The 14,954-nt window shown below is 53.9% G+C and overlaps 1 protein-coding gene across 1 annotated transcript in view; it reads right to left on the bottom strand.

Moving 5' to 3' along the window:
* The window catches only part of LOC137789088 (histone-lysine N-methyltransferase 2C-like), a 37,478-nt gene that overhangs the window by 11,106 nt on the left and 11,418 nt on the right, over window positions 1-14,954 (bottom strand). The window contains exons 14-47 of the mRNA XM_068582341.1: window positions 14,705-14,905; window positions 13,495-14,318; window positions 12,919-13,020; window positions 12,704-12,820; window positions 12,468-12,587; window positions 12,287-12,388; window positions 12,092-12,196; window positions 11,828-12,009; window positions 11,563-11,727; window positions 11,316-11,419; window positions 11,134-11,199; window positions 10,836-10,938; window positions 10,634-10,710; window positions 10,178-10,300; window positions 9,903-10,004; window positions 9,710-9,819; window positions 9,412-9,592; window positions 9,216-9,293; window positions 8,750-8,785; window positions 7,911-8,036; window positions 7,709-7,741; window positions 7,466-7,597; window positions 7,047-7,355; window positions 6,805-6,878; window positions 6,116-6,646; window positions 5,614-5,745; window positions 3,997-4,516; window positions 2,595-3,487; window positions 2,223-2,468; window positions 1,814-2,088; window positions 1,557-1,738; window positions 1,031-1,372; window positions 593-919; window positions 153-515 (exon numbers count right to left, since the gene is read on the bottom strand). Coding sequence (XP_068438442.1) covers window positions 153-515; window positions 593-919; window positions 1,031-1,372; window positions 1,557-1,738; window positions 1,814-2,088; window positions 2,223-2,468; window positions 2,595-3,487; window positions 3,997-4,516; window positions 5,614-5,745; window positions 6,116-6,646; window positions 6,805-6,878; window positions 7,047-7,355; window positions 7,466-7,597; window positions 7,709-7,741; window positions 7,911-8,036; window positions 8,750-8,785; window positions 9,216-9,293; window positions 9,412-9,592; window positions 9,710-9,819; window positions 9,903-10,004; window positions 10,178-10,300; window positions 10,634-10,710; window positions 10,836-10,938; window positions 11,134-11,199; window positions 11,316-11,419; window positions 11,563-11,727; window positions 11,828-12,009; window positions 12,092-12,196; window positions 12,287-12,388; window positions 12,468-12,587; window positions 12,704-12,820; window positions 12,919-13,020; window positions 13,495-14,318; window positions 14,705-14,905 — 7,383 coding nt within the window. The remainder of the gene's footprint in view (window positions 1-152; window positions 516-592; window positions 920-1,030; window positions 1,373-1,556; window positions 1,739-1,813; window positions 2,089-2,222; window positions 2,469-2,594; window positions 3,488-3,996; window positions 4,517-5,613; window positions 5,746-6,115; window positions 6,647-6,804; window positions 6,879-7,046; window positions 7,356-7,465; window positions 7,598-7,708; window positions 7,742-7,910; window positions 8,037-8,749; window positions 8,786-9,215; window positions 9,294-9,411; window positions 9,593-9,709; window positions 9,820-9,902; window positions 10,005-10,177; window positions 10,301-10,633; window positions 10,711-10,835; window positions 10,939-11,133; window positions 11,200-11,315; window positions 11,420-11,562; window positions 11,728-11,827; window positions 12,010-12,091; window positions 12,197-12,286; window positions 12,389-12,467; window positions 12,588-12,703; window positions 12,821-12,918; window positions 13,021-13,494; window positions 14,319-14,704; window positions 14,906-14,954) is intronic.

The raw sequence follows: 14,954 nt of genomic DNA, 5'->3' as shown, positions 1-14,954 counted from the left end.
GCACACACACACACAAACAAACACACACAAACCATTAAAAGCTAACCACCTACCAAAACAACAACAGTCAAATATGAAACAGCAATAAAGTAAACGTGAGCACTTTTAAAAAGGGTCTGTCGGGTCCAGGACTGTCCGGGTTCAGGTCTTACCCATATGAGGTAGCACCGGGTCTGTGGTAGACCTCTGTCTGATTAGGGCCTGCATCTGTTTCTGCTGCTGCTGCTCCTGGCGCTCCTGGTCCAGGAGGTCCTGCAGGAGTAGCGGTTGCTCCTCCAGTAGCAGAGGCCTGTCCTGGTCCTGGTCCTGGTTCTGATTCTGGGGGAGGACGGCCGGTCCCTGAGTCTGGGTGGAGGTCCCCTGGTGTGGAAGCTGGGTCTGTGGGTTGAGAAGGAGGCGAGGCTGGGAGGGTTCTAGAGACAGCGGGTGAGGTGGGGCAGGAGGGCCCTGAGCAGCCAGACTGGTGGGGCCAGAGGGTCCAAACGGTCCCTGATGCTGCTGGAAGACCTGCAGACCTGCAGGTGAGAGGGAGTTACACTTCAGTAATGATCAACATCTATCGAGCAGAGATACAGATATTTAGATGTGTTACCTCCAGCCATGGGGGGGTGGACCCTGGGAGCCTGGTCTTGGGTCTTGCTGGAGCCTGCGGGGGGTCTGCTGGAGGCGACCCCCCCGGGAGCACAGGGGTTGTCCTGCACTTCCTGTTTGACTTGGCCGGTGTGAGCGTCAATCCTCCTGGACCTGCTGGCTCCCTTCTCCTCCAGCGGCTCCCCCAGGTCCAGCTCCTCGTTGAACAGGTCCTTCTTGTCCTCCAGGTTGAGCTCCGGGTCGGCGTAGGCAATCAGGTCAAACTTCCCAGACAGCAGGAAGTCGTCGAGGTGGAGGTCATTAGGACCCAAATCCAGGTCCTCTTTACCTGAAACCAAGCAGGAGGTTGGTCTTCATTATGATGATTTGTTTAAATAAATACGACATGATTCATCTACGTCCTGGATCTGAGGGTCCAACGTGACTCCTGTGCTCTTACCGTCCTCAGGGTCCAGGTTCAGGTTGAGGTCCACCAGATCTTTCACCTCCACATCTTCCAGGTCCTTCACAGCGGAGTCCTCCCCCTCCAGGTGCTCCTCCGGGAGCGTGGACTCTCCGTGGCCCAGGTGCTGCTGGTTCAGCTGTTCCACCACCAGCGCCGGTCCCATCCGGGCCCCCATAGCAGGCCTAACGGCAGACGGCTGGGGGTCTCTGGGCGCCTCGGAGAAGGACAGCCTCAGGCGGTTCTCGGGGGCGCGATGTCGGAGCTCGATGTAGGGCTGTCCCATGATGCTGTGCTGCTGGAGGGGCAGGGAGCGGGGGAGGAAGGGCTGGGGGACACCTGGTGGGGGGCAGGAAGGGGGTCTCAGAGACTTTACAAAGAACTGAATCAATAAAGGGCCAGGAGATCTTAATCATGCAGGTTCCCCAGAGACTCCAGCAGAGACCAGACCACTGAGGACACCTTTAATCTCCAGGGACCCCAGAAATCCACTTTCATGTGGTCATGCGGTTCATGAACTCACCAGACATGTGTGGCTGAGCACTGGGAGCCGAGACTGGTCGGATGCCGGTGAACTCCACGGGCCTCTTGACCTGAAAAGGGACTCCTTCCGCCAAACCAAGCCCAGATCCAGGCACCGCTCTCTGGGGAGGCCGTAAGAAGGAGTCCTGGAGACCAGCCGGAGCTCCTGGAGGAACACCAAACCTGGAGGAGCGAGGAGGAGGTGAGTGAACCAGAACACATCCTAAGAGCAGGACCAGGTTTTGAGGATCTTCTCACCTCAGGGCTGGTCCAGGCAAACCTCCGGGGAACCTAGGGCCCGCAGCCCCCGCTGCGTCACCAGGCCTCACTGTGCCGGGGTAAGGGGGCGGGGGACGTCCAAACAGCTCTATCGGAGGAGCAGTCAGGGGGTCTGGCTGGGACCAGTGTTGTGGCGCGGCGGGACCAGAGGCGGGTCCAGCAGCATGGGGTCCAGCTTCCTGCAGACCTTTCTCCTGCCGTAACGCACTCTTCTGCTGCTGCTGCCTCAGGATGAGCTGCCGGAGACGCTGACGCTGCACAGACACAGAACCGCAGGACTCAGGAGAACCCAGAGACCAGAAACTGAACCCTCTCAAGAGGTAAGACCACCCATCAGACACCTGAACCCTCTCAAGAGGTAAGACCACCCATCAGACACCTGGCCTACCTGTCTCAGCTTCTCCTCCGAATCCCCAAGCTGAGGCAGCATGCTCATTGGTCCGTCTAAAGGAGCCACGGCCATAACGGCCATTTCAATAGTGGTTGATTTCTCCGTCTGTGAGGGTGCTGCAGTCATGTAGCTCTGCTCAAAGAACCCGCCCTCCTCTGATATCCCAGAATGCTTCAGGGTCTGGCTGCTGGAGGTTGTGGGGAAAAAGTCCAGCTGTTGTTGTCTTCCTGGAGACTGCTGCAACTGAGAGAAGAAAACAAATCAAACAACATACGCTGCAGTACAGACACGTAGACTATAGTACAGACACGTAGACTATAGTACAGACACGTAGACTATAGTACAGACACGTAGACTATAGTACGTTACCTGGTGGTGTGTTGGGGTGAAGGTCACCGTCTCTCCAGACAACCCTGGAACCAAAGGGGATGAACCGGACCCTGCAAGTTGAGGAAAGATCTCCATTGGGGCCTGGCTGAAGGGCTCTGGGGCCTTCTGGGGCCGTGGTGTGGAGGGCTGCTGGGCGTAGGGGTCCAACAAAGGTTGTGGTGGTGGAGCGGCGGGCTGGGCGTAGGTGTCGGTGTTTCGCTGATCCCCCGGCGATTGAGGGAAGTGCTCGGTGACAGCGGGGCGGGGGGTCCCCGGGTTGGAGGCGTAGGGGTCGAGGTTTGGGTGGGAGGGGGAGGGACGCCTGCTGGTGGACTGCTGGTTGTACTGGTCCAGTCTCAGTGCAAGGGGTGTGGTGAGGTATGCGGGGTCAGAATGGTGTGGCGTACCAGGAGTCTGAGGGTTGGAGTAAGGCTCAGGCGAGGGCCTGGAGGTCAAAGGTGAGTGCTGGTTGAAGGGGTCGGTCATCTGCTGGCTGTAGTCAGGTCTGGGGGTGCCGGGCGACTGAGCATAGGGGCTGCGGTGGGGGGAGCCCAGTCCAGACAGCGGACTGGTAGGGAAGAGCGGTTCCTGCGGCTGGGCGAGAGCAAAGCCCAGATCTGTGGGTCTGGACAGGTCCCTCCTTCCTGCTGCTCCTGCGGTGCCGAAGCCCTCCAGTTGAAGCTGATGCTGAGGAGGCATTGGGGCTTTAAACAACCCACCCTGCAGCAGTTCTCCACCGCGACCGTACAGGTCCGACACCGCGGCACGCATGGCGCCGCTGTTGTGAGGTCGCTGGAACGAATCCGCTGCCCGGATACCCAGATGGCGGGTGGAAGGGTCGGGGGTCGAGCCAGAGGTGGGGCTCATCATCCCTGCCCGGTTCTGCTGCAGTCCTGGGAGGAGAAAACAAGGAGGAGATCTTACTGGGAGGAGAAAACAAGGAGGAGATCTTACTAGGAGGAGAAAACAAGGAGGAGACGTCACTGGGAGGAGAAAACCAGGAGCAGACGTGATTGGAGGAGAAAAAAAAGAAGACGTCACTGGAGACGTCACTGGGAGGAGGAAACAAGGACGAGACGTCACTGGGAGGAGGAAACAAGGAGGAGACGTCACTGGGAGGAGAAAACAAGGAGGAGACGTCACTGGAGACGTCACTGGGAGGAGAAAACAAGGAGGAGACGTTACTGGGAGGAGATGTAACTGAGAGGAGAAAACAAGGAGACGTCACTAGATGGAGAAAACGAGTTGTCACTGGGTGGAGAATACAAGGAGGAGACGTCACTATAGACGACGTAACTGGGAGGAGAAAACAAGGAGGAGACCCTTGATGGGAGGAGAAAACAACGAGACCCTTGATGGGAGGAGAAAACAAGGAGGAGACCCTCAATGGTAGGAGAGTTACCTTGTTGGGGTCCGAGGGTCCTGGAGACATCGGAGGTTTTGGAGTCGGGGGACGGCGCAGGAGATCCAAAGGCGTCGTGGGCCGGAGAGGAGCTGAGGGAGTTGTGACGCTGCTGCGAGGAGGGGGGCCGAGGAGGCCCAGCTCCTTTCATGTAGGGTTCCCAGGGCGAGGAGGGACGGGAGGAGGGCGGGGAGAACATCTGAGGGGAGGAGGGCGGCTGGTGGAGGGGAGAGGAGGCGAGGGGCGAGTGAGGGGGAGGGGCTTGCGGTCTGAGAAAGATGTCGTCGGCTCGTCCTGAGCTTTGCAGCAGGAGGTGCTGTCTGGACGATTGCAGCGGGGAGGCATCGCCCCCGCCGGCGTCCGGAGACTGCAGCTGCCTCTGCTGCAGGAGCTGCTCGCTCTTCACCTGCTGCAGGAGCTGCTCGCTCTTCACCTGCTGCAGGAGCTGCTCGCTCTTCACCTGCTCCAGCTTCTGGCTGGCCTCCATCTTCGCTAACTGCTTGCTCATATGACGCATTTGCTAAAAAAAGAGAGAAACGGGAACACGGAGAGGAGAACGGACGGGAACACAGAGCGGGTCAGCATCTTCACGGCTACACAAGGTCCAACGTGATGGCACACACACACACACACACACGCACCATGTACTCGTAATGCTCGCTTTCCCTCTCTCTCTCTCTCTCTGCTGGTATCAGTATGAAGCGTAAGGTTGATTTAACGTGCTGGGGATCAAACATGTGACTGATAATCATTCAGACTGTGTGTGGCTCTGCTGTCTGTCTCTCACCTGGTTAATACACCTGCAGTGATACCTTCAGTCGGACCCTGGTCCTGGACTTCCTGTCACGTGGTCTCAATTGGACATGGTCCATGTTTACGGACCACCTCTTCCCCTCCCCAGTACTATGATGATCACATGTTGTGCTGCTGATGGAGGTACATTGCCTCTCTCCACCAGAAACAGCCTTAATGGGACCAGTACAGGGTCTGTGCTGCTACCATAGCCTGAACCCACATAAGGACCCCTGTTCTCCAGTCAGTGTGCATGGATGTTAAAGGACGGCAGCAGAACAACACTTCAGAATAAAATCAGTCGGTTCTGAGGCCACGAGCAACAACTCTGGGTCAAATCCACTTCAACTGTCCTCAGACTGCAATGAGCGATCCCAAAAACCCTGGAATGTGCCGTGGCCCAGAGAAGGTGACCGGTCCTGGGTCCATGTGTCTGAAATCCTCTTTGCTTTCGGTCTCACCAAGACATTTCATGTGTTTCTTCCTGGAGGTCAGTGAAGAGGGGAGACCAGAGAAGAAGAACACCGTCTCATCACTGAACACACGTGTGGAATTTGTATTAGCAATTAATCCAGCTCTTAACCAGCTGCTGACCAGCTCTTAACCAGCTGCTGACCTCCAGGTGAACCAGAGAAAGGGAGCTCCAGGACAAGAAGAGGATTTCAGAAGTCATGGCCCAGGAAGACTGAAGGAGTTCTTCTTGAGATCTTACCAGAGCCTCTTGGCCAGCTGATAACCAGCTCTTAACATCTAGGTGAACCAGGGAAAGAGGATTTCAGAGGTCATGGACCAGGAAGACTGAACGAGTTCTTCTTGAGATCTTACCAGAGCCTCTTGGCCAGCTCCTGCTACAGGAGCCCGGGAGGGACAACCTTTATCTGCTGAGTTTAGGGCTTTGCTTTGGGGGAGAGTTTCCTGCCTCTTCATACCGGCTCCCCATCTGTCTTTTACCTCTCCCTTTTCAATGACAATGACATCACAGGTATTAGTGGAGTCAGTGAGTGAGCTCAGCATGCACATCATCTTCATCAATGTGGTTACCACGGTTACTACTCAGAGAGAGGAACCAACAGCACAGATTGGCCCACATGAAGAAACTCATTACAGAGTTATTCAGATATGAATGTCACCTGGATGATGAACCCATTCGAAATTTTACTTTTGTGATGACATTGAAGGCTTCAATAAGGCCTTTTAATGATCATTTATTGACTATAAAACATCCTGTGCTTTGTCAGTGGAGTCTGGTGTTAATTCCTCTCTCTGGTTCTACTTCATGGGTGGTGATGTGTTGAGGAGAAACCCTGAATGCTGAAATGCTGCTCACCTGTCTGAGCTTCCACTCCTGCTCCTGTTCCGACTCTTTGGGCCTTAACGGGTCCCTGAACGCCCCCTCCATTTCCATTGAAACAGGGTCATAAGATCCCGGCAGCAATGGCGGCTGTGAGGATGGCTGCTGCTGCTGCTGCTGCGGCTGCTGCTGCTGCTGCGGCTGCTGCTGCTGCTGCGGCTGCGGCTGCTGCTGCAAGGGCGGCTGATGCGACAGTTGCGGCTGCTGCGAGGGCGGCTGATGCGACAGTTGCGGCTGCTGCGAGGGCGGCTGATGCGTCAGTTGCTGCTGCTGCGAGAGTGGCCTAGGCTGCTGCTGCTGCTGCTGCTGCTGCAGCAGCTGCTGCTGCTGGGAGGGCGGCTGCAGCCGCTGCTGTTGGGAGAGCGGCCTCGGCTGCTGCTGCAGCTGCTGCGAGGGCGGCTGCAGCTGCTGCGAGGGTGGCTGCAGCTGCTGGTGTCGTCTGAGTGGGTCGTTGGACAGCTGCACCTTGTTGATGCGCTGAGCTGCCCGGTTATCACGAGCTTTTTGCTGGTGGAGAGAAAACAAAACAAAAACGTATATATATATATATATATATATATATACATACATACATACATACATACACATAAAGAAGGCCCTGACTGTCATGTCTGCACTGTGCAGGATCAGTGGTTTTGTCCCACTTCAATGTGTTGAAGACTCACCACGAAGGGAGATCGGTCCTGAGAGCTGGCCTTCCTCCAAAGCTTGGAGATCTGCTTCACTCTGGTGGACCAGTCTGCGCACGCACACACAAGACATAAATACACTTTAATAAATGGCCATACTGGTCAACACTTTCATACCATTTTGCTTTTGTTTGATCTAAAAAAAAAAACAACATAAGATTGTAAATAAGCTGTGTGTGTGTGTGTGTGTGTGTGTGTGTGTGTGTGTGTGTGTGTACCCGGGTGCTGCTCCTTCAGCTGGGGGAACTTGGTATTGCAGTACAGCACCGGGGCCACGGTGGCGCCCTCTCCCAGCGTCTCCTCCTGTTCCCACTTCAACATGCCCCTCTGAGCCGTGGACAACGCGTCCCGCTCGCCCTCTCCTGCCGACACCCGATTGGCTGAGGCTGATCCGGGGGCGGGGCTCTCAGGAGGCGGCACCCTGAAGCCTGCTGGACTCTGGGCGCCGCCGGCCATCAGGGTCGGAAAACGCTGAGCAGCTCCCATCAGGCCGTTCATCAGCGGAAGACGAGGAAACACAGCTGCTGCTGAGAGACAGAGGTTTGATTATCAATCTAGAAGAAGAATAATCAACTATTTATTGTTCCATCTATTCTTTTTCAGCTGCATACAACCCGATGTGTGTGTGTGTGTGTACCTGTGTGCTGTGTGTGTGCCTTGCTCCCAGCAGAAGTGTGTGTGTGTTGGCTCTGCTCAGGTTGTTGGTTGTTGCTGCTGCTTGGACTGAGAACGGCAGTGAACACTTCCTCTACGTCCTTCCCCTCCAGCTCTACACACACACAAACACAACACACACCTTATCATAGAGCCTTATTCTTCATCACAAACAGGATAACTCAAATGAGAAAAGTCAGAAATTAACTGATAATCACTGACTTACCTGGGATCTTGTACAGTTTGCTGAGGATGGCACCTAAAACCCAACAAGATCAATGAAGGTCAAACACCTGTTTCTGTCTCTACGAGCATATTTATACACAAACAACAAGACATCATTGACCCCCACCCCCCAACCTGAACAGTTTATTCAGTACCGAAAGGTTAAGTAATGTGTTAATCAATAAAACATTCTCTTCTCTCACCGTCAGTCACCATCTTGTCAAGCTCTGGACTTAAGATGGTGTCAAGAGGCTCTTTCTGCACCGCTCTGAGGCCACGCCCACCACTTCCTGTCCGGTCGTCCGCCAAGGAGCTGATGTCCAGACCATCTGTGAGACAGACAGGCATTGAGATTATACAACCTGAACATACAGGAGGAGGAGAAGAAGCAGTCAGTGGTATCTACAGGAGGAGGAGAGGAAGAAGGAGAAGAAGCAGTCAGTGGTATCTACAGAAGGAGGAGGAGAGGAAGCAGTCAGTGGTATCTACAGGAGGAGAAGAAGGAGGAGAAGCAGTCAGTGGTATCTACAGGAGGAGGAGAGGAAGAAGGAGAAGAAGCAGTCAGTGGTATCTACAGGAGGAGGAGAGGAAGAAGGAGAAGAAGCAGTCAGTGGTATCTACAGGAGGAAGAGGAGAAGACATGGTCCAGGTCTATAGTTGGTGCTGGTTCAGGTCCTGGTCCAGCCCCTAGATATAAACAGTGCTGAGCTAACTTCCTGTTGGCCTACAGCACTGGAAGATGAGAGGATCGTCTGATATCTGTTCATAACGCCACCCAGTCTCCACCCAGTATCCTGTCTAAACTACACAACAAGACTAAATGCTAACAACTGGTTAGCTTAGCTTAGCATGAAGAGTGGGAATGGCTAGCCTAGCGCTGTCAAAAAGGTAACAACCTGCCAGCTCCTTGTTCACAATAAACAGTGACGTTCAGAACGAGAACATTTCACCTGCGAAGAAATAAAGCAGATGGGCTCCAAAGACCTGCAGGAGGAAGAGGAGGAAGAAGAGGAGGAAGAGGGGAGGAGGAAGAGGGGCTTACCAAACGGACTTAGGGAGCGCTCCATCTGGAAGTGACCTGAAGACAAAGAGACAGAATGATTCTCTTAAGGGTTAAAACTCCATCAGAGCTGCAGAGTCAGAGAACTCTTCTTCGTTGGTTTTACTGTCTGAAAGCAAGAAGACTGAACGACACACAACATGAACACACTGTGAGTAATGATGTCCAGCGTGTGTGTCTGTGTGTGTCTGTCCATGCGTGTGTGTCTGTCTGTCTGTGTGTCCTGTGGCCAGTATGTGTGTGTGTGTGTGCGCGTGTGTGTGTGTGTGTGTGTGTGTGTGTGTGTGTGTGTGTGTGTGTGTGTGTGTGTGTGTGTGTGTGTGTGTGTGTGTGTGTGTGTGTGTGTGTGTGTGTGTGTGTGTGTGTGTGTGTGTGTGTGTGTGTGTGTGTGTGTGTGTGTGTGTGTGTGTGTGTGTGTGTGTGTGTGTGTGTGCATATGCATGTGTACCTGTGTGTCCTGTGGCCAGTATGTGAGGATCAGTGTTGAGAACATCAGACAGATCCAGCAGAGCTTCTTCTGACACGGCTGACACACACAACAGAGAACACACACAATGATAACACACACACACACACAACCCAATGTAAACCAAACACAAATGAAAGATGAAGATATGCAAATATGATTTCAAAATAAAACTCACGCAGCGTTCCCTGCTTCTTGATAGTGTGCGTTGCTATGGCGCCAAGCGGCAGGCCAGAGGGGGAGGGGCCTTGTAATCCAGGGGCGGGGCTTATGCCAGGTGTCACTGCTCCTGATTGGCCAGCACCGGGTGTCTCCACCCTCTGGCTCCCATCCAGAAGAATGCGACCAAAGAACGCCTCCTGGAGAGGAACAGCCAATCAAGTGTGAGTGTGTGTGTGTGTGTGTGTGTGTGTGTGTGTGTGTGTGTGTGTGTGTTATCAGAGTGTGTGTGTGTGTGTGTGTGTGTGTGTGTGTACCTGCAGATATGAAGGGAACTCCTCCTCCAGCTTCGTCTTCTTCTTCCTGTATCTCTTCTTCACTTTCTCAATCGTCTGCTCGGCAGGTAACGCCGTCTCCATGGAAGCGTCTGCAACCAAAAGGCCCGCTGTATGACAGACCATAATAACCTTTGTTTCTTTGATGAACACTCAGGTACAGGTGTGACGTCACCTTCGTCTCCCAGCAGCCTCTCTGGCCAATCCTTCCTGCAGAGCTTCAATCTGCTCGGACCGGCTTTCCCTCCACGCTGACGCACCATGAAGCCTCCGATACCTGAGGGTGAGACGGGTAGAGGGTGAGACGGGTGGAGAGAGAAAGAGGTAGAGGGTGAGACAGGTGGAGAGAGAGACAGGTAGAGAGACAGACAGGTAGACAGAGAGAGACAGGTAGAGAGACAGACAGGTAGACAGAGAGAGACAGGTGGAGAGAAAGTGAGACAGGCTCACCTGGCCTGTAGGGTTTCCTTTTCCTCTTGTTGCCATCGGTAACCTCAGACTCTTTGGTGACATCATCGTGGGCGTGGTCTCGCTCAGGGCTGGAGTCAGATTTCATCTCACACTCCAGCTCACCTGAGAAGCCACAACGTTAGTGTGTCTGAGCCACTCCTCCTGTCTCCTAGCTCCTGTCTCCTAGCTCCTGTCTCCTAGCTCCTGTCTCCTAGCTCTTGCCCCCTAGCTCTTGCCTCTTGCCCCCGAGCTCTTGCCTCCTGCCCCCGAGCTCTTGCCTCCTGCCCCCGAGCTCTTGCCTCCTGCCCCCGAGCTCTTGCCTCCTGCCCCCTAGCTCTTGCCTCCTGTACCCTAGCTCTTGCCTCCTGTACCCTAGCTCTTGCCTCCTGCCCCCGAGCTCTTGCCTCCACCTGTGTGTGTGTGTGCGTATGTGCGTGCATGCATGTGTGCTCTGACCTCTGCTGGGCTCAGGTGTCTGCAGCACAGACACACTGTTCTGGTTGATGATCCTCAGCTTCAGTTTGGGTTTACACCTGCAGGACAGACAGGAAACAGCTGATGAGTTTGATGACCTCGTCACACCTGGATCAGTGTTGAAACAATAGACAGAGGAGGGAGAAGAAGAAAAAGAGGAGGAAGAAGATGAGGGATTGTTCACCTGCGGTAACCGCGCGGTGACGTCAGAGGTTCCACCAGCGACTGCAGGTGAGAGAGACCCGACTCCGTCAGAAACACTCCGTCTTGAGTGTATGTCTTCACGTCTACACGCGCACACACACACACACACACACACACACACACACACACACACACACACACACACACACACACACACACACACACACACACACACACACACACACACACACACAACACACACACACACATTATTTATGGACATTTCATATCACACAAAGGGAACGGGTCATCCTGTAGGTTCATGTTGTCCCACTGACCCGGTTCTCTGACCCTGGAGATGACCTGAGCCATGTAGGGGGACTGGAGCCGGACCTCTGGCCTCCCTGAAACACACACAGACACACACACAATACAAACACACATAGCTCCACATCAGTATTACTGTTAGCGGTTAGCAGCTGTTAGCGGTTAGCAGCTGTTGGCTACTGTATGTCGTTACCGTGGGAGCCGTGTGTCCGGCACAGTTGGCAGTGGAAGCCTTCGTCGGCAGCAGCCTCCACCTCATCTTCAGTGTTCAAGCCCTGACACACAGCGTGGACCCACCTGCACACACACACACACACACTGCAACTTAAGGGAAAGCAGTTGCTGTTGAATTGCATTAAGATGCTTTAAGACCGTTATAGTGTCTGTGTGTGTGTGTGTGTGTGTGTGTGTGTGTGTGTGTGTGTGTGTGTGTGTGTTACCTGTCACACTGCTGACACTGCAGTATCAGCTCGTCCTGCGTGTGGCGTCTCTGACAGAGAGGACAGCGGCTCAGAGACGCACACGGTCCACAGCGACTGTAGTTATTCTGCCAATCACAGTGCTGCCCGGGGGAGGTGGAGCCACACTGCACACACCACACACACCTGAGGACACACACACACACAGTCAGGGAGGAGGAGGAACACACACACACACACACACACACACACTGTCTGGGAGGAGGACGAACACACACACACACACCACTTGCACTTCCAGGCGCCCTTGGGCACGGTCTGGAGGGGCGGGTCCAGGCAGTAGGTGTGGTAGCTGATGTCACAGTCGTCACATAGCAACAGTCGCCCGGGGTCGCTGGCCTCGCCGCAGGCTTCACACACCGTGCACTCCAGGCAGCGCCACCCTTTGGTGAGGACGACCCGCGTGATCTTCAGAAACAGACACACACAGGGTGAATATCAAGGTCAAGCAGATGTGTGCACTGATGACCTTGACGCTAACAGTACTGACCTTGACGTTCACGCAGTAGGGATGGTAACACTGTCCGCACTGAGAACAGGCCAACAGTCGGCCTTCAGCACCTTGGCCGAAGCTCCCGCACACCACACACATGTCCTGCGCGCGCACACACACACACGCACAGTGTTGGACACATATTGATGAGGAATCACATTATCTTCTTAAAGGGCTCAGGTGAGAGTTTACCTGTCTGAGGGTGAAGTGGTCCGAGGTGGAGAACATCACCACCGTGTTGTGCATCGAGTTCTCCTCTTCCTCCTTTGGCTGGACCGGCTCCACATACACACACTGACACACACATCACATTTGTTAATATCCTTTGTGTGTATGTGTGCGGTGTGGTATGTGTGTGTGTGTGTGTTCTTACTCCAGGTGACGTAGTCAAACAGTCCTGAGTCTTCAGGCGGCTCCTTCCTCTTCCTCCTCTTCCTCCTCCAAGACCTCCTCCTCTGGACCTCCTCCTCCCTGGAAACCCTGAACCACGACCCTGAGTCGGGAGAGAAGGGGAAGGGAACGAGGGAGGAAGGAAACGAGGGAGGAAGGTCGGAGTTAACATCAGCCATCAAACACTGCAGATTTCAGAGTTCGGTTGCGCTTCTTTACCACTTTAATGCTCCAGAGGGGCGTGTCCAGTGGGCGGGGCTTGAGGCTGTCCTCTCCCATGGAATCCTGGGAGGGCGAGGGCGGGCTGAGCACCCTGGGGTGGCTCCACCATGACCCCTGAGGGGCGGGGCATAATGCAGCTACATGAACTCAACAGGCACAAAAAAATCAATTCAACTAAACTGAAACTAAACAAGAGGTCAAAGGTCACAAACCTGTTTGAGCCTGGCTCTGCCAGGGGAGAACTTCCTCTTGGAGATGGCCGGTTTCCCCATTCCAATTTTAGGAGTAAGGGGGAGCACAGTGATGGGAGCAGCCTGGGGACAGAAAAGAAACCAGGAGAGGTCAATCACCAGGAGGGGAACACCGGGAGAGGGTAGTCAAGAGAAGACCAGGAGGACACGTCACACTAGGAGGAGAAAACACTAAAGAGTCGAGAGATAATATAGATGTACAGTGCTTTACAGCGCTTGAGTGCTGTAATAAAACATTTTGCTCGTTGTCTGATAGACTGGGACCAACCCAAGTTTATTTGTAAACCTGTCGGTGTTATGAATAAAGTTGACGTGGAGTAAGAAACCTTCATTCAGTCTCTGCTGTGATCTGTGCGTCGTGGAAGTTACTAAGTGCCATCTGATACAGAGTTTTTCTTGGTATCTCAAGTCGAGATACAAACCACTTCTTGCTGTTTGAGCATCGGGACATTTTTACCTGCAAAAGACTCTATTTTGACCCACAACAGTGTCCTGTAGTGAGCAACTAGGAGGAGAAAATGGCCGCCTCTCGTTTACCTTTGAAAGAGGGAACGACTCCCTGGCCGGCGGGGAGAGAGGAGGCGGGGTTACGGGAGATCTGGCGGGTGAGGTCTCGGGTGAGGCCTCAGTAGAGAAGGGAGACTGTCTGAGGCGGATGGCGAGGTCGTCCGATGGCCTGGTGGAGCAGGGAGGAGGCCTGCGACGGGAGAAGGGAGGTGGGCTCGGGGAGGAGGGGTGCAGGAGGGAGGGCGGAGGGGAGGAGGAGCTCATCAGCGCCATCACCTCAATGTCTAAGTCCAGCTCCAGCACAGGGCTCACAGGCTCCTCCTCCACTTCCGATGTGTCCTCCTGCTCGGCGCTCGCATCCTTTCCTTGTTCCTCGTCCTCTGCATTCTGCATCTCCCTCATTGGCTGTTGCCCAGCAACCACCTCGGAAGTGGCCCCGTCTGTAGCTATTGGCTCCGCCTCCTCCCTCCCTAAAGGCTCAGCATTTGATTGGTGCTTATCTTTGGTGAGTTCAAACTGACTCTGTGATTGGCTGTCATCATCCGCTGATGTCACAGGACAGAAAACAGTTTGTTCCTGGAGCCCCGCCTCCTCCTTTAACACTTTACTTTGATCGCTCAGTTCTTCTTCCAGAGGCAGAGTATTGGGGGAGCAGGAGGGGAGTAAGGCAGTCCTGTGCGGGGAGGCCTCCTGAGAGCCAGCTCGAGGAGAAGGAGCCTGTGGTGAGGCAGGAAGTGAAGATGGAGGGAAGTCGGAGGGCTGTTGGGGAGGTAAGGCCAAGTGTGGCGTGACGAGTAGAGGGATTGGAGGAGCTGACCGGGGGTCTTCATTCAGGACAGATCCCAGCTGGGTGGCTTCAGAGAGAAGAAGAAACACACGTCAGCTCTCCTTACCTCAGATAAACAATATGACGTTCTCACAATACCAAAGCGGATGGTCACAAAGTCAATGCAAAGAACTGAATTTTGCACACTACCGTGTATTTGTGTTTATATACATATCAACATTGAGGTTCTCTAAACGTTCCTGACGGGTGAATCATGGAAGAAAACATTATTGTAGGCGTCCTTAGAGTAAACGTCTTATAAGACGGTGAGTTTATATCATTTTTATAGTCACACATGAAGTAAATATCTATGCTGCCGTATTGATGCCTAATTTGCGAGACGTTATTTGGAGTGTCGAGCAGTTGCAATCACATCGCCTTGATCGAGCCAAACTCCATTCTGCTGCTTCCTACCTAAAGGGGGGCAGTTTGAGCTGCTATTCGGGTCATCTTTCTCCTCATGGTCCGGTTCTGCATATTCTGGACTCTCCTTTGTTGTCTGGTGAGGCTTCTCCCACTTTGGTGCTTCTCTCTGCATCTCCTCCTCCTCCTTCACCTTCTCCTCCTCCTGCTGCTGCTCCTCAGTCTTTTCCTGCTCCTCCACCATGATGACATCTAGAGAAAGGCAATGTTATAAACTATAGAAAACACCTGATTTTTAAAC

The sequence above is a fragment of the Clinocottus analis genome, unplaced genomic scaffold (genome assembly GCF_023055335.1).
Source record: "Clinocottus analis isolate CAN_PGR_092001 unplaced genomic scaffold, fCliAna1.0.p SCAF_18, whole genome shotgun sequence".
Classification (NCBI taxonomy): Eukaryota; Metazoa; Chordata; class Actinopteri; order Perciformes; family Cottidae; genus Clinocottus; species Clinocottus analis.
Note: the sequence above shows the minus strand (reverse complement) of the source record. Positions and strands in the feature narration are given on the sequence as shown.